We start from the raw sequence: 19,462 nt of genomic DNA on the forward strand, positions 1-19,462 counted from the left end.
TGGGGCCACTGCTGGAAGGTCCACTGCTTCACCAGGATGCCCGCATGTCAATATATTCAGCAGCCTCTCGGTCCTGCTCAGTTTTCAAATCTCCCACACGCATGTGTAGAGTATATCTGCATCTATGGTGGGGATGTCGTGAAAGAGAGTCTTCAAGTCCTCTATGGTTCCCGCACCTAAAGATGGGCAATGTACATATAGCGCATGCGCAGGCGTGAGCCCGAGCGCCTCTTCCACTACTACCTGCCTCAGAGATTCTTCCTGTTGTCATGGGCCGCCGCCCTGCCCGTTGTTACCGGTACTGCAAGAATAAGCCTTACCCAAAGTCTCGCTTCTGTCGAGGTGTCCCCGATGCCAAGATCCGCATCTTTGACCTGGGTCGGAAGAAGGCCAAAGTAGATGAGTTCCCACTCTGTGGCCACATGGTGTCTGATGAATATGAGCAGCTCTCTTCTGAAGCCCTGGAGGCCGCCCGAATTTGTGCCAACAAGTACATGGTGAAAAGTTGTGGCAAAGATGGCTTTCACATCCGAGTGCGACTCCATCCATTCCATGTCATCCGCATCAACAAGATGTTGTCCTGTGCTGGGGCTGACAGGCTTCAGACAGGTATGCGAGGGGCCTTTGGAAAGCCTCAGGGTACGGTGGCCCGAGTCCACATTGGTCAAGTCATCATGTCCATCCGCACCAAGCTTCAGAACAAGGAACATGTGATTGAAGCTCTACGCAGGGCCAAGTTCAAGTTCCCAGGACGCCAGAAGATTCATATCTCCAAGAAATGGGGCTTTACCAAGTTTAATGCTGATGAATTTGAAGACAAAGTGGCTAAGAAGCGCCTCATTCCCGATGGTTGCGGAGTCAAATATGTCCCCAACCGTGGCCCTTTGGACAAGTGGCGAGCTCTGCACTCCTGAGGTCTTGACAACACTGCCAACTTTGGCCATGCTGGTCTGAATTTTGCTCACCAATAAATTGTATTTACTGGCAAAAAGTAATTATTAATTTTTTTAATATTTTAAATGTTTAAAAAATATTCAATTTTTAAGACATAGGCTACTAGAGAAATAATTTTTCTATTAAAATTATCAGAAAGAATTTTAATAACAAATGATAATTTCCTTTCAAGTGAAACGATTTGTATGCCATTCATAGAGAAAGCTATTGCAGTTCTAATTCACGCTTTTAACCTAGAGAGCTTAGGGAAATATGTAAGAAGTTTGTTTGTAGAGAAGTCATAAATTACACAGTTATTACCTTGAATAAAAAGGTAGGGAAGAATCTGAGATTTACAGAAAAGAATTACTGTTATAGAAAATAATAGGAATGAAAATCATGGTAGGCAATTAGTCATATTTCAACTACCGTCTCTTTGAAACTAAAAAGTCTATTCTTAAACTTGTTGCTTAGGTTTTCCTTATACGTGTCTGCACATTTTTTTTTTTTTTTTAGAACTACCTATCAACTCCAACTATCAGCCTTGGGACAATGGGGATCACTGCCAAAGATTTCCCCAGACAAGCCTTTCATTATCTCACACTCAAGAGGGGACAATCCAATCTATTTTTCATCACAGAAAGGTCATAGGTTGACATCCAAGTTCATATTGCTTGACCTGAGTCCCAGTAGAATGAACAGAAAAGAAAATGACACTAAATCAGGTATCTGTGCTGATTTAAAAGATCCCAGAGAAAAATTGCAATCTGTCGGTGCTTGCCCTACATTAGAGTTATGTTGTGCATACAAGTGGGGTTTTTAGTTGTTATGTTTTATTTTAGAAATTACATAAGCTAAAGTTTCTGGGTCTCTACTACATTTTAAAATTCTGGTTCTTAATGTTACTTAGTTTTCTAAATTTCAATCCTGAGGGCAGTGCCCTCAGTTTTCTATAACTACTCATTTTTGAAGTCAATGTATTTAAGGAACAAAAGGAATACAAATGAGCAGTATTGAAAGACATCCTTTTAAAATTATTTTTTAAAAATTAAAAAAAATAAAATTATTTTCATTTAGTTAAAATTCCTATGTCAATCTTAAAAGTTTGTGTCTGCCTTGATACTTCTTTTCTGCTCTTACTATATTACCTACTTGAGTATTTTTAAGGTAAGTTGCTATTTTAAGCTATACTTATTATTATACCTAAAGAAGAGGGAAGAATACTGGAGTGGGTTGCCATTTCCTTTTCCCAGGGATCTTCCCGACCCAGGAATCAAACCTGACTCTCCTGCATCTCCTGTATTGGCAGGCAGGTTCTTTACCGCTGAACCACCAGGGAAGCTCAAACAAAAAGAATAGTAGGTACTAAATTACATGAATATATAGCAAGGACCTTTCAGCTTAAGTAGCACTTGACAAGTTTTACTTGATATTAATACTTTAAACCCCCTGAAATTTTCTAGGAGATTAAGCAGTGTGCAACTTGCAAATGAGAGTGTACTTGAGACGGATCTTCTGACTCCTGTCCAGTCCTGTTTATTTTTTACCATATAATCTTTAAAAAAAAAAAACAAAAAACCCTCAACTTCAGAAAAATCAAAATGCCAAACAATGAACTTCCTTGGTCACGTGTTAATACAAATATGATGCAGCTTTGAAAATATTCTCTGTCTTCATTATTTATCCTTATCTTTGGTCTCAAACTTTCTAAACACTTTAACCTTCATATGTGGAGCTCTATACTCCTTAAATGCAGGAGGCATAAGCCCATGAATGTCTTTGCTCTAAGAGATTGGTAACTGTGATTGTTATTGCATATAGATAGGTAAATGAAAGGGGAATTAAAGGTGAAAAATTATTACATTAAACATCTAGTAGGAAGGTGTCATCAAGATTTTTTAGTTGACTTTTCCCTTCAGTTTTACAAGCTATTATATATAAATTTTATTTCTTTTAACTTTGATAGAACATTTTCACTTGTTTTTCTTAACAAACATCATGCTAACTTATGTTCTCCAAGCCATAATTTTGTTTTATCAGCATTTTCCTATTTTCTAGTTATTAAAATTTGTAAGACATTTGAACTGAAATTTAATTTTATATTGTAGAGCTCTTCATTATTTTTCAATTTCTATTTAAAATGGAAAATTTAATTTTGGAACATATGTATTCAGAATTTCATCCACTACTGCAATGAAACAGAACTATCTGCTTATTTAAAATAAAAATCCAAGTACAGTTGACTAAATTCAAGCAAATATTGCCTTGCAAAACTCTCTGATTTAGTTGTTGGAGTTCTTCCGACTTTATGGAAAATACTGGCTGAATCTGTTAGGAAATGGACTGTGTACCATTCCAATTTTGTTTTGAAAAGCGTATTCCACCAATAATTATTGTACAATCCACCATGTCTTTCCTTCTCTCAAAATATGGAATTATATTAAGGAAATATTTCTTAGAATCTTTAATTTTTATGAAAATATACACCAGCTCTTACATGGATTGGTTATCAGTAATATTGGCAGGCATTTTATTTCTACTTTAGCAGCTTTGTACTGCCTGCCCTGAGACAAATCAAGTTGGGCTTTTTGTTTCTTAAAGAGTGTCAACTACTGACCTAAGGATTGAGATGAGAGATCATTTAGCCCCAATCATCTCCTGCCTTTATATTAATAATATATGCTTTTTTATTTTAAAGTAATGACTTCATTGTTTTCCTAAGAATATCTACATATTCTTTTTTTTTAAGTAAATAATGTAAAAGTTAATGAGTAAAGCCAAAAGTATATTGCACCATTAATAATAATTCTAAGTGAGGTTATTATCGTGCTTAATAGTGGATAATAAGGGAAGATCTGATGTCAGGATGGCTGGATTTGAATCTTTCTTCACTTACACAGGTAAGTTGTTTAGCATAGCTATTCCTTAATTTTAAACTATAAAATGGGATTAAGACATTATAATTATAGGTTGTTTTTAGGACTATATGAGATAATTCATTGAGAAAATGAATAGGATTGTGGCTTGCACATAAGTACACAAAATTAATGTTAGCTGAAGTTGAATCTGAAGTTCAGTTGAATCAGTTGAATGACAGTTGAATATATAAGTTGAACAGTTGAATAACAGTTGAATCTGAAGTTATCATTACATTTGTTCCTGCCTCTCTCCTAATTGTTGTTGCTTGTAGTGTTATTTATTTTCATGATATATAACCTTAATATTTTGTTTTGCAACCATAATTCCCTCTGGCTGTATAATTTTGAGTTCTAGTTTTACTTGGATTCAACATTCTGGTTTGAGTTTTTGTTGTTTATATTTAATTTTATAAATTTCCATTCTCATATTTTTCTATTTTGTCATCTCTTTTTGGAACTTATTTTGAAAAATGTTATGCTTAACCAGTTATCCTCTACATATGATTATTATTCACTATGGAGATTTGTTTTATTATCTATGTTTTCCTTCCAAACTAGATATTCTATTTACCTTACCTATCTTTTTCATTCAATATTTACTTCTTTCTTCACTTCTCCTCTCCTTTTTCTCAAGAGACTGATTATATAGCTGTCCTGACATTATTTTCATACTACATATGTGTGATATATATACTGTTCTACTCAGACCTTATATTTATTCTGAAAGATTAAATGGTGGAATATCTCTAGTCACCCTTTCACAAAGTTTTTGCAGTTTTTGGTTCATTTAGCCTTCTCTTTGGGTGGCATTGTTTGAGGACTGGGTATTGCTATCTATCTTCTTTTCCATAACCTCAGGATGAAAGGGACAAGGATAGGAGAGAAATTGAAGGATTAATAGTTACAGCCTTTGATGGATGATGGATACCTCTTCTGAAATCCCTTTAAATATTCTTACATCCCAGCTCACTCCTGTCTTTAAACTGTGCAGTCTGCTCATCAATCTGTGGTGTGTTTCTTATCCTGACCTTGCTCCTATTCAGTGAGGAACTCTAGAAAATGGCACGTCCAAATGCTGAGGATCTTTGGCATTGTTTGGAGCTACAACTGTCCATGAATTTTCCTAGTGTTCCCTTATGTAACAACTTATATGCACAGTACATTTCTCTCCTTATTAGGACATTTGTGGGACTTTTTAAAATTTCATGTTTCTTCAGGAATGCTTCTAAGAGTTTGAAGAGCTACGTTTCATAAATCATCATTATATAATCTATTATTTCTCCCCATGCCTCAAAATGTAGAATTATAATAATTATATTAAAGCTATTTAGCCAGAATTTTTTCTTAATATATACATTTTATTAAAGTCAAAATTTTAATTAAAAAAATACTGTTAGAAGAACACATGAGAATACTGCCTTAATTTTATGTCTTCTCTCCTAAATTTATGACAAGACCCCTTCCTTGGTGGGTTTAGATGTATTTTTTTTTTCTATATCATCCACTTCATTATATATTGGAGAAGGAGATTCTTTGATCCTGTTTTGTTTCAGTTTATTCACCCAGAAGTTGTCTTAATATCATACTAACAGTTATCTACTTCTGGAAATTTTAACTTTAAATCAGGTAGAAGTATGCTTCCACATGTTTTGTAGCAACTTCTGGTTATCTTTTATTGGTGTGGATCTCAAATAGTTATAGGTAAAATGACTATGATCATCAAGATGAAGAATTTTTAATATAGATTCTAGAAATATAAATTTTGTGTTGTGTTCATACATGTCTGACAACTTTTATGTTGTTATGTATTAATTACCTAGTCAGGTAATTATGCAGTTTAATTATATTTCAAAATGTCGCCTGAGAGTTATTGATATTTTTATGCTCCAATATTTAAAGAATAGGTCTATATTCATGGTAGAAACTATTGTATTTTTAGAATATTATTAAACTCTTCAAGTGTCCTATTCATTAAACTCCCTGTTGTCCTAAAATGTCTGGTCACTGATGAAGAGAAATATTAGAGGTTGTGAAGGAGGGTGGTGTTTTTTGCACAAATGCAGAGTTCTTAAAGGAGCAAGGATCCCTTCCCCTCTCTGGGTGAATGGAGTGGGGAAAAGGATGTTGAATTGTTAGGAAACAGTGACTTTTTTTTTTTTTTTTTGGCCACACCATATGACTTGCAGTCAGTTCTCCAAACAGGGATTGAACCTATGTCCTCATCAGTGAAAGCACAGAGTCCTAATCACTGGACAACCAGGGAATTCCCAATGATGATTTTCTTTTACCTGAGTGCTGAGTCATTGACCACCATCACCAGCACCGCCACCACCACATACAAGACGATGGTACTGGGGGTGAAGACAGGAAAGAGATGGTGGAACTGAGACAGAGAGAGTGTTGGAGGGCAGTCCTCAACTTCTGGCATAGTAAGGATAAGATTTAAACATCCCATGATGTGGGGCCATTCTCGTTCTTTATGTAACACTGCTGATTCTATCCGGAGAAGGTGATGGCAGCCCACTCCAGTACTCTTGCCTGGAAAAATCCCATGGACGGAGGAGCCTGGTAGACTGCAGTCCATGGGGTCACTATGAGTCGGACACGACTGAGTGACTTCACTTTCACTCTTCACTTTCACGCATTGGAGAAAGAAATGGCAACCCACTCCAGTGTTCTTGCCTGGAGAATCCCAGGGATGGGGGAGCCTGGTGGGTTGCCGTCTATGAGGTCACACAGAGTCAGACACGACTGAAGCGACTTAGCAGCAGCAGCTGGTTCTATGCTCTCAGAGACCTCCTCTGTGGTGGCAGCTAAAGGCGTGGAATGAGTCATGCTTTGACCAGGTTTCTCTTGAGGGGATTTAATAGGGAGAGGAACTCCAGTCTCTTCTAAAGAACCTACAAAAAGACCCCATAAGAGTGAGCATTTGGACATCAGATCCATAGAGAACCAGGAGGCAGCACTGTAAAGATCACCAGGAGTACAGAAAAGGAACTAGTTTTTTGTGACTTGGAGTCTTCATTTAACACAGAGAGTATTGTCTATGCTCACATTCTGTTGTCAGTAATACATATCAAGGAATGAGGGAGCATGAGCTAGGGGAATAAAAGCAGGCAATTTCTTCTTTCCTGCTCTAAGAAACTGAAACTACTAGTCTAGGCTGCTTTCTAACAGATGGGAGGTTTGAACAGGAATTGAAAGTGATTGAAAAGTTACAGATGAGGGTTAGATGTTATTAAGGAAACATGCTAATGTAAAAGCAATATGGTTTCACTGGAGCACAGTTGGTAGTTTTTCCAGGAAAATAAAATTTCGTGTTCACTTCAATATTTCTCCTGTCAAACCATTTGGATGAAAAAATTCCACACACCATGCCAGTAAACGCCTGAATTACTAAAATTTAGAAGGCATTGAAATTTCACCAGACTAAAATAAAACCTCATTCAACAAAAAGAAATTTCCATATCGCTTCTAAACAACTTCCATTTACCTGTGGCCCCTCTACTTTTCTACCATATGTGAGCACCTTAAGTGTGAGCATACTTTAAATTTCTATCACTGAAGCCCATGATCATGTGGCTCTATTCAAATTACCCATAAACAATGTCTATTAATTTTATTTTCTGTCTAGTTGGTAGGGATATGATTTATGTACAATGAACTGCTTCAATTTATGAACTACTTGCTCTGTGATTACAAGTCATGTTCTTGAAGCAAAACTGGATTATTGATAAAAATGCCTCAGTTTTATATATTTTTCAAGACATTATAAAATAATAGAAAATCATCAAAATATAACAGTATGTACAAAGTCCAAGCCTAGTTTATTTCAAAAGCAAATTTGAGGTTTTAGAAATTTGATTCTTAACTACATCTAATGACATATTTGTGACAAGTGCCACCAGTACTTATTGAATGAATTAATGAACTTGAGGAGTATCAACCCTCTAATTTCAGAAAATAATTTTAAAATTACATAATAAATTTGAAGAGGCTTGTGCCCTAAGAGAAAGAAATACCACTTTTAGATATCTAAACTAGAAAAACCCAATCATGAATCAGAAGATGTATGCAAGAGCTTTTATATCATTGTTCATAATAACAAAAAGTGAAGAAAACCCAAAACTAACTCCTAATTCCTAAAATAAATACATGAATATAATAATTGAAGTATGTTCACAATGGGAAATATGTACAGAGTGAAGGTGGCTCAGAGGGTAAAGCATCTGCCTGCAATGTGGGAGACCCAGGTTCGATCCCTGGGTCAGATCCCCTGGAGAAGGAAATGGCAACACACTCCAGTATTCTTGCCTGGAGGATACCATGAATGGCTTCACTTTCAAATGAACTACAGATAACAGTATAAATAAGTCTCTATGAGACTTACATAAGAAATAAAGTGTTAAGTGAAAAAAAGAAAATAAAAGAAGACTCTAAATAGTGTAATGCCCTTTTATAAGCTAAAAAACAAGGAAAACTAGAGGAAATAAGTAAAAAACACGATAAATCTAGTTGTCTTAAAGGATGCTAAGAACAAAAATTTAGGCTAATGGTTGGGTGGGACATAGCGTGACAGGGGAGAAATAGACATGGTCTATGGAAGGTACACACAAGAGATTAAATGGTGTTAGTAATTTTTTAATTTATATTTTGAAGTTTGAGTTCAAGAGTATCTATTTAGTTATTGTAATTCAGAATGTACAAACCTGTGGCAGAGGGACTTTTATGTGACTCTCTAGATTCCTACCTCCAGATGTTTCATGCCCATGTATAATCTCCTCCCCTTGAGTGTGGGTAAGACCTGTGACTTATTAATATTTCTGACTAACAACGAATAACCAAAGTGATGGAATGTCACTCCTAGAACTATGATACTACATATAATACTATGGTAAGAAAACTTCCATTTTCCTACTAAACTTGTTCTGGAGTCTGGTTCTCCATACTGGTTTTGAAGAAGCAAACTGCTAGGAATCCTAGAACTACCAATAAATAAACTGTGAACAAACTGAATGAATCTCCAAGTTGACCCTTCCCAAGTCCAGCCTCCAGGTGAAAACTCAGCCCTGGCCAACACTTGGATTGCAACTTTACAGAAGACTAAGGATAACCTGTGCTTAGACTCCTGACTCACAGAAACTGATAACACAAATGTGTATGTTTTAAGACCCAAATTTTGTGCTGAACTGTTATGCAATAACAGATAACTAATGAATAATAGATTGCATTACATACATTCTTAGTTATAGTGTAGTAGAATTTATCATTTTTTCTTTAGTTGCTAGCATTTTTTCTGTGTTGTTTAAGAAATTATATCTATCCTGATATTGAAATCTAGTACTCTGATTTATTTACAAAGATTAAATTTTACTACTGAGATTTAATCTTTAACCTGTGGAAATTTGTTGTTTTGTATAGTTTACCAAGAGATCCTTTTCTTCCCCATATGACTAGCTAATTATGATAACTTTATAATAAATATTTTCTCTTTGAAAGCAAGCTTTTGCAGCTCATTATCTTCATTATGTCAGGGCTATTCTTGGAACTTTCCCCTTCCAGATAAATTTAATAAACAGCTTGTCAAATTATTATGCTCAACAATACCTTATAAGGTTTTTATTGAATTTATAGTAACTTTCTTGAGGAATCTGAGAATTGACATCTCTGTGAAAATGAGTCTTCCTTTTTCTAAATTGTACCTCTAATTTATTAGGTCTCCTTTAATGTTTTTCAGTATATACCTTATAATTTTCTCCATTATTGTTTTACACATCTCCTGTTAGATTTGCTGTTATAGATGCCTTATGTTTTTTTGTTGGTATTGAAAAGGTCATCTTATTACATTTTAAGTGTGCTCTTTTACTAAATCTTTAATAGTCTTTCTGTTGATTCTCTTGCATATTTTGCATAGACACCAAATCATCTGCTAATAATAATTTTGCCATTTGCTTTCAAATATTTATATTTTAATACATTTCTTATTCTTACTGTTGCTTCTATATGATTTAAATCATATGATGATTCTATACGATTTGAATAGAAATAGTAGGAGTGAATGGAGAAGGAAATGGCACCCACTCCAGTAGAGGAGCCTGATGGGCTGCTGTCCATGGGGTCGCACCGAGTCAGACGACTGAAGCGACCTAGCATACATGCACGCATTGGAGAAGGAAATGGCAACCCACTCCAGTGTTCTTGCCTGGAGAATCCCAAGGACAGAGAAGCCGGGTGGGCTGCCATCTATGGGGTCCCACAGAGTCGGACACATCTGAAGCGACTTAGCAGCAGCAGCAGCAGTGAACAATATTCTTACATTAATCCTGAACTTTAAAAAATCGCCTCTACCTTCCCACTTTTAAGGATGATATTCCTTGAATCTTTGTGACAGATATTCTTCCACAGGATAAAAAAATTTTGAAATTTTCAATTTTGGCCAAAATTAGCTTCTTTTGTTAGTTTTCTTTTTTCTCTCTTCAGTCTTTCAAATCTGAAAGTTGAACACTTTTCATGTCTTTGTGCATCTGTTTGGATGACTTTAAGTTTTTCTGTAATAATATCTAAATGATGTGGTTTGCATTAATATATTTTTACAAAATTAACCACCCATTTGTTCATGGGATAAATCAAATTTGGTTGTGCAGTTCTTTAAAACACTCAGCTTGAATAAGTTTGATATTATACTATTATTTTATGTTCATTTCAAAGATATTCTTGCCTCATAAATTGAGTTAGTATGTACTGTTCCCTCTTTTCTATTTTAGAAGGGGTTTATAATACTGTAATAATTTTCCCTGGAAGGTTTGTTAGAACTCTATTTTAAACATTTGATCCTGTTGTTTTTTGTTTGTGTGTGTGTGTGTGTGTGTGTTTTAGGGAAGATTTTTACCTTAACCTAACTTTTATAGTGCTTAGAAAATATTCTGACTTTTATATTTTTGTGGTGAGATATATATACATAGGAATATATTCTATATGTATATATATAAAATAAAAAAAAAACACCATCAGGTTGCTCTATTTAGAGCACTGAAGAAGCCAAATGGCACATGACCCAGACTGTAGGGGCGCTGAGCCTCTGGTCATGCTGCAATGTAATTAGGCAGAAAGAAATTGCAGAAGCAAATGATTGGAAGGAAAAAAATGATATCTAAGGAAATATGACTGAAATTTTTCCATTTACAATAACCAGAGGGTAAGAGTGCCCACACAATATTGAAAAAAACAAGTAAAAGCAAAAGCTTTCTACTGAGGCAGGTTTCTAAGCTTGGAATTATAACACAAGAGGGTCAGAACTGTACCACAGTCTGGCCAGGCTGACCCTAGGCTACTCGTACTGACTCCAGCATGGGAAGTGTTCTCAATCTCTTGAAGCAAAGATAAAATTGAGAGCCAGCAGTTAGCTCCTGTGGCATTTAGATGCCACCGGATACCTGTAGGCCATCCTCCACTGAGCCTTCCTGGAATGCAATGTGCAGGAAAGAATCACGGAGTTGGAGGCAGTGTCCTTCTGCCCAGCACTGGTCTCTCTCCCACCTCTAGCTCACAGATGCTGGAGTTTTCAGGCCTAAATGGTATTGAAAGAGGATGTTGGTAACTCCCTCATGGTCGCTAGTAATGGGTTATCACAGCCCCAGGGCCCTAGCTATTCTGCATCCTTCTATCTTATCATTGACCTTTTTTTTTTTTTTTTTTACTTTCTCTTTTTATGTAACACTGGTTGCTGTAACCTATTCTTTTTTATATCTCTGACTGTAGAGATTCTGCTCTTTTTTTTCAGATCTGAAATTTCTCATCTATTGTTTCTACAGATATTACTATTCTTCTAATTTCATTATTCTCTTTTTCTGGAACTCAGATTATGTATTAGAAATTATTGTACCCCCCATGTCTCCTGATATTTCTTTCAGGTTTCCATGTCTTTGTTTCCTTGCATGTAGTTTGAATAATTCTGAATATACTATTTTCCTGTCCATTATTGTTTCTTTAGTTTACTTTAGACTGTTGTTTAACCAATCTGTTAAGATTTTAATTTCTGGAATTGCATTTTTTATTTCAGAAGCTATAGTTTTTTTCTTAAAATAGCAACATTTTCACTACTCCTTTATTTCATATGTATTTCTTCCTTCTTCTTATACATTATTGCTTTAATTTTATAATTAATAATTTCAGTATCTGAGATCATAGAGGATCTAAATTTATTATTTGTTGCTTTTACTTTCATTCTTATTTCATATTGGTTTGTGTTCTTTTAACATTATTTGTTATTGTTGGATACATCTTGCTTAAGTTATTCTCTGGCATACCAAGGTCTACATTGGGTATTTTTTCCACCAGAAAAGATTTGAAGTGAATTTTTCCTGTTCCCGGGTATACTATCATACTAGAACCAATTTCTTTTGTCATGAGAGATCAAGACTGTGGAGTTCTCAGGCTAAGCTTTTTGACTTTGCTATACACTTAGGTTCTATAAAGATTATATATTATTGTGTGAGTCTGGAAAATACATCCCCTCCACTTTGAATGCTCTAACCATTCACAGGTTTCTGCTTCAATATCAACTTGCTGCTGTATGTTTGCTTCTATTTTTAGGTCTCTTGAGATTTCTTATTTTCTAGGCAGCCTAGAAACGTGACTAAAGTTAAGATTATAGGCAGAAACAAATTATATTTTATTTGGAAGTACACTTAAAGTTTTCCTACTAAGTGGAAATTTTGTGATATTTTAAAATCTGGTGTATGTACCTTGAAAAATACTATGTAACTTAACCCTACTTTCTATGTGCAGATTTCATAAATATTATAGGGTTTTTAATTGCATTGCCTTCTTCCAAAATTTAGATCTAAATTACTGTGTGCAAAGCAATGGTTTTTTACTATGTTATCTTACTACACAAAAGCCGAAAGTATGTTTCCCTCCTTTCTAGGGTGCTTGATCACAAAGAAATTTGCATGATATTTGGAAGGCAATAGGAAAGCAACAACAATTATACTCTGTAAGTTGGTGCAGAGTCACAGGCTCCTCTGCAATTCATGAATGTTGTGTTTGATATGCTGGCTCACCTCACAGATGGATGGCAATGTCGTCACTTCAGTTTATAGCCCCTGCTAGATTTTCTCCTTTACTTTCTTTGAGACCGAGGCCAGGCATGTGTGCAATTGTGCTGAAGGGCACAGACTTGTGTTTAGTAACACTGTTGGAATTTGATACACTGACAGACTTGGATTCCAGATTGTTCTTGTGGAGTTCCATTTGCCCTCATGAATTTCATTTGCCTATGGGATCAAGTTTATCCACACTTCTCTTCACTTTGCATTTAGATTTCTTCCTCCCAATTGCCTGTCTTTCTGGCTTGGGATAATTTCAGGGCCCTTGCAAGGAGAGAGGCAGTAGCATCCAGTAGACTTCATTATGGTCCCTGGTTGGTGACTTTTGTCTGATCACCCTGCTATCCCCTTCAGAATTATTTTCCCAGCAGTTCTCATTATTCTGCAAAGTTTAATTCCTAAAATACATTTCTTATTCATATTACACTTAGTATACCCTAAGCAAACTCTAGCTGATATAGGAATGATTGTTAAAATCAGGAAGATGTCAAAAATTAGTTTGGTGAAGCTATTGAAAAAGTAAAGCATTTGAAATATCTAGACTTTTATTTGGATTCTGGTTATCCTCTACATACTCTTTCACTTTGAGCAGTTTATTGAAGTTTTCAGAGGCTTAGTAAGTTGTCTAAACTTCAAAACAATCCCAACCATAACTGAAAATTATTGTGACAATTACGAGAGTATGCATTTAACACAGTTATTGTTACATAGTATGCTCAGAATAAGTGCTTCTTATTATTATCATTTATTATTAAATGATTAGAACTTTAAAGGAGTTTGCTGTGTATTAGCTATGCTTATTAATATAATTATCCTGACCATGAAGTAAATCTAAAATATTAATATACTTACTTCTAATTACAGAATCTCAAAATCTTTTTGATGTTATTTTGGAAATACATATTTAAAGTATACATTACACCTATTTTTTTCTGTGTAAGCTCAATAATGATGAAATATTTGAATCCAAGTGTGAAAATATCTAATAGCCTTCATACTCAGTATTCCCTGGTAAGTTAATTCTGATTTTCTACTGAAAGCACCTAAAATTTCTGTGAAATAGCTATTGCAGCTTGTGCAATTCTGCCATATTTTAACTTTTTACTTCCTGTTACTATATTGTTTGAAGCATTTAGATATAATTGTAATTATGTAAGCAATTATTTGTGTGAAATATTAAAAACTAATTATTTTAAAGACGTGTAAAAGGTAAAAAAAATTACTATTTCCAACTTATAAGTTATGGGAGCATATTAGTATATATTTTTATAAGTTTCATGAACCATGAAAAATTATGATCAAGTTAGAAAAATAATTTTTATTTATTATCATGCATTTTAAAAGGTATAGCAAAATGTAATAATGGACTGTATAAATTAAAGTCATAAAAACACATAGACTCCAACCATAAGATCATAAAGAATGCTAGCCTAGACATTGTCTTTCATTTTGGACTTAACCTTAACCTTACCAAAGCAACCAGTTCACACACATTTACAGTAAGTCTTCATGCTAAATTCTGATTTGGGAAGATTTTTTCTCTCTCTCTCTCTCTGTATGTGAATATATATGACAACATACACACATACATTGGAAATTGTCAGTAAGTCAGTACTCCAGCAAATTCAGTAGTATCATATTCCATCCAATCTAGTAACATACCAATCAACTAAAAGGAAGAAACAAAAAAATCACTTCTTCTGGAACAAAAAATTTTACATATGAATCATTTGCCTAAATATTTATAATGTTTATCAGATTAAGTGTTATGTTTTGAACCTTGAGCAGAAAATAAGAATTGCAATACTGATAAATTTTACCCTATAATAAGAAGGAATTAAAATGCACTTGTAGAAGACCTGGTTGAGCTTACTTACTGATTACAATAATGTCCTTGAGGAGTTTTATAACAAAATGCAATCTGAATAATATAATGAGGCTCATTTTTACCAACAAAAAATGAATGCATTGTTCATGAAAATATCTACCTTTTTAAAAGGTAGATAGTATTCTGTTAAGATGGGCGTGCTATTGGATCAAATAGTTATTAAGTGAACCCGTGTTGTATACTGAGAATCTATAGTGGGATATGGCAGACCAAGACATAGTGAAATGTGGAAATACAGTCACTAGAATGGGGTTCCAGTTCCAGAGAGTAGAACTTTTAGAGGGCAGAGAATATGGAGACAAATCAGAATTTAGCGTGAAGACTTACTATAATTGTGTGTGAACTGGTTGCCTCTTCACTTTCTGCCATAAGGGTGGTGTCATCTGCATATCTGAGGTTATTGATATTTCTCCTGGCAATCTTGATTCCAGCTTGTGCTTCTTCCAGCCCAGCATTTCTCATGACGTACTCTGTATATAAGTTAAACAAACAGGGTGACAATATACAGCCTTGATGTACTCCTTTTCCTATTTGGAGCCAGTCTGTTGTTCCATGTCCAGTTCTAACTGTTGCTTTCTGACTTGCATACAGGTTTCTCAAGAGGCAGGTCATGTGGTCTGGTATTCCCATCTCCTTCAGAATTTTCCAGTTTATTGTGATCCACATAGTCAAAGGCTTTGGTATAGTCAATAAAGCAGAAATAGATGTTTTTCTGGAACTCTCTTGCTTTTTCGATGATCCAGCAGATGTTGGCAATTTGATCTCTTGTTGCTCTGCCTTTTCTAAAACCAGTTTGAACATCTGAAAGTTCACCGTTCATGTGTTGCTGAAGCCTGGCTTGGAGAATTTTGAGCATTACTTTACTAGCGTGTGAGATGGGTGCAATTGTGCAGTAGTTTGAGCACTCTTTGGCACTGACTGTCTTTGGGATTGGAATGAAAACTGACCTTTTCCAGTCCTGTGGCCACTGCTGAGTTATCCAAATTTGCTGACATATTGAGTGCAGCACCTTCACAGCATCATCTTTTAGGATTTGAAATAGCTCAACTGGAATTCCATCACCTCCACTAGCTTTGTTAGTAGTGATGCTTTCTAAGGCCCACTTGACTTCACATTCCAGGATGCCTGGCTCTAGGTGAGTGATCACACCATCGTGATTATCTGGGTCATGAAGATCTGGAGCTGGAGTAACCCAAGGATTTCAGCTCCTGATAGAGGTATTATCAAGAGTAAGATTCTCGAGTATAAAAAAAAAGTTTATTAGATGTTATCAATATAGAAATTGATCAACTCAGAGTTGGTATAAATGATCAAAATGAGGTTCACGACTCTGGGATGTATTCCTGCCTTTAAAGTTGGGTATAAAGAGGTTCTTGCTCCAAACAATGTGCTTTCAGCTGAAGCTGAATCCAGGCTCTGTACCCTGACATCGAATTAAATCTCAGAGACAGAATTTCAGGTGAAGTAGAAAAGAGTAACTTCATTGTTTTGCCAGGCAAAGGGGACCCTGCTTGCTAAGGCCTGCAAAACGGTGTGTCCCAACCCAGAGTAGTTTGTGAGGAATTTTATAGTCCAGGAGTGGGATTACTGATAAGGATCAGGGTGTGTGCAGGGCCCTCATTCTTTCGGTCTATATCATCTGGTGTCAGGTGGGCAAACTGACTTTCTCTGGAATGAAGAGGGCTTCAAGTAGTTGTGGCTGTTGTTGTTCAGTCCATAAGTCATGCCTGACACTTTGCAACCCCATGGACTATAGCATGCCTGGTTCCTCTGACCTCCACTATCTCCTGGAGTTTGCTCAAATTCCTGTCCGTTGAGTCCGTGATGCTGTCTAACCATCTCATGCTCTGCCACCCCATGCTCCTTTGGCCTTCAGTCTTTCCCAGTATCAGGGTCTGTTCCAATGAGTCAGCTCTTCGCATCAGATGGCCAAAGTATTGGAGTTTCAGTCCTTCCAATGAATATTCAAGGTTGATTTCCTTTAGAATTGACTTGTTTCCTTTAGGACCTCCTTGCAGTCCCAGGGACTCTCAAATGACTACTGGAAAAGCCATAGCTTTGACTACATGTACCTTGGTCTGCAAAATAGTTTTCCTTCTAAGGAGCAAGCATCTTTGAATTTCATGGCAGTCATGGTCTGAGGTGACTTTGGGGCCCAAGGAAAATAAAATCTATCACTGCTTTCACTTTTCCCCCTTCTTTTTGCCATGAGATGATGGGACTGGATGCCATGATCTTAGTTTTTTGAATGTTGAGCTTCAAGCCAGCTTTTCACTCTCCTCTTTCACCCTCACCTAGAGGTTCTTTTGTTCCTCTTCACTTTCTTCTATTAGAGGGGTACCATTAGCATACTTGAGTTTGTTGGTATTAATATTTCTTCCAGTAATCTCGATCCCAGCCTGTGATTCATCCAGCCCAACATTTCACATGATCGTCTCTGTGTATAAGTTAAATAGGCAAGGCGACAACTAGTTAACTTTTTCCATTTGGTGGGAGGTTTTGGTTCTGTGGAAGAGCTCAAAGATATTGCTCTGTGTATCACCTGAGGGGGAACCAGGACCCTGCCCCAAGATTGTACTGATGTTTCTTGGCTGCTCCTCCCTTGTCTCTACATCCCCTCCTTTCCCTGATTAGCAACTGTTTGAAACTGTCCTTTAGAACTCAAGGAAGATCATGAAGGCTGAACAGAAAGTCTCACATGCCCAGGAAGTCCAAGGGGTCCTGCTTGGTTTCAGTACTATTTTTGTGAGGTACAGTAAGTTCCCTACAAATGAACCTTCAAGTTACAAACTTTCAAACATGTGAATGTGCGCTCACATGTCCAGTCAAGTAAGGCATGAGTGAAATTGCAGCTTGTTCTCTGTCTCCTACTAATGATCTTTTGGCTCTTCCATCTCCCACCACCTCTCCCTCCTCCTCCAGTCAGTAACTCTCTTGTTTGTTGTCTCGATGCCAGCCCCTGTATGCCAGCTATTGTACTGTACTACTGTACTTTTCAAGGTACTGTACTGTAAGATTTAAAATGTTTATTTTTGTATTTGTTTTTATGTACTATTTGGGTGAAAAGTATTTTAAACCTATTACATTACAGTACTATATAGGCAATTGAGATAGTTGAGTCCCTAGACTAACTCTGTTGGACTTACAGACAAATTGAACTTACAAATGTGCTGTCAAAACAGAACTCATTCATTTATAGGAAACTTACTGTACAAGCAAGCCTATAATGTAATAGTGACAAATAAAAGGAAGTGAAGCAAGGTAAGTTGCAAAACAACAAAATACAATAAACACAATATGTTACAATGAGCCACAGAGAAACATAGTGGACTGATCATTAGGTGTGGCATGTGGGGCTCTTCCAGAGAAGGAGGGACTACATGCTAGAATCTTCTCCAGAAGAGAGGGGAGGAGAATTTGTCTAGCCCTCGCCTGTTCCTTACTTTTCACCAAGTCCCACTCCTGATGGAACTTCTGATTTATGCTATCTAGTGGCTACTCTGGAAGTCAGATCCCATGTCCTATGCAATTGTTTGTATCTGTGTTGTGTATTTTGTCTAAGTCTGGAAATGGAGGGGTGTTAACCAAGAGGGAAGAAGAGGGTAAAAGGAATTCAAGAAGCCCCACAAGGCTTCTAACCCAATAGAGCAAGCGTCTGTTCTACTATTAATTTTATGAATTGATTTTAGCATTTACTGTTGGCTTTATATTTGCTGTGTGAGTCAATAGATACATCATTACATCATATCAGATTAAATAAATCCTTTTCTAGTCATCATAGAGTTTTATCAAGAATAAATATTATAGAAGACATACTGATGCCAAATAACCATATGAAAAAATATTCCATATCATTTGTCATCAGAGAAATGCAAATTAAAGCAACAGTAAGATACCACTCACACTTATCAGAATGGTCAAAATCTAGGACACTGCCGCCAAGTACTGTTAAGGAAGAGGAGCCTCAGGAGCTCTCATTCATTGCTATAGGAAATACAAAATGGTACAGACACTTTGGAACACAGTTTGGAGGTGTCTTACAAAACTAAACTAAGATAAAGCAATCATGCTCCTTGGTATTTACCCAAAAGAGTGAAAAACTTGTGTCCACACAAAAACCTGGGTGTGGATATGTATAACAATTTTATTCATAATTGCCAAAATTTGGAAGCAACCAGGATGTCTGTTAGTAGGTGAATGGATAATTAAGCTGTAGTATATCCGGACATTGCAATGTTATTTCTCCCTGAAAAGAAATGAGCTCTCAAGACATGAAAAGACATAGAGGAAACTTATAGTCATAAGTATATGATTCCAAACATATGATATTCTGGAAAAGCAAAACTATTGAGATACTAAAAAGATCATGGTTTATCTGGAGTTAGTGTCAGTGAGGGGTGGTGGTGGAAGGATAAACAGGAGGAGCACAGTGAATTTTTAGGGCAGTGAAAATACTCTGTGTGAGATTATAATGATGGGTACATATCATTATAAATTAGTCCAAACCTAGAGAATGTATAATACCAAGTGAATGGCAATGAGAACTATGGACTTTGGGTTATTACGATGTGTCAATATAGATTCATCAGTTATAATAAATGTACTCCTCTGGTGGG

General features: G+C 36.0%; 1 protein-coding gene across 1 annotated transcript; it reads left to right on the top strand.

Annotated features, from left to right (window-relative positions):
- The first annotated feature begins 225 nt into the window (after window positions 1–225).
- LOC122444116 (60S ribosomal protein L10-like) lies at window positions 226–16,541 on the top strand. The gene is made up of 2 exons (XM_043472917.1): window positions 226–915; window positions 16,528–16,541. The coding sequence occupies exon 1, from the start codon at window positions 270–272 to the stop codon at window positions 912–914; it is 645 nt and encodes a 214-aa protein (XP_043328852.1). The 5' UTR covers window positions 226–269; the 3' UTR covers window position 915; window positions 16,528–16,541.
- Window positions 16,542–19,462: the final 2,921 nt, after the last annotated feature.

Source organism: Cervus canadensis, chromosome 6, assembly GCF_019320065.1.
Source record: "Cervus canadensis isolate Bull #8, Minnesota chromosome 6, ASM1932006v1, whole genome shotgun sequence".
Lineage (NCBI taxonomy): Eukaryota > Metazoa > Chordata > Mammalia > Artiodactyla > Cervidae > Cervus > Cervus canadensis.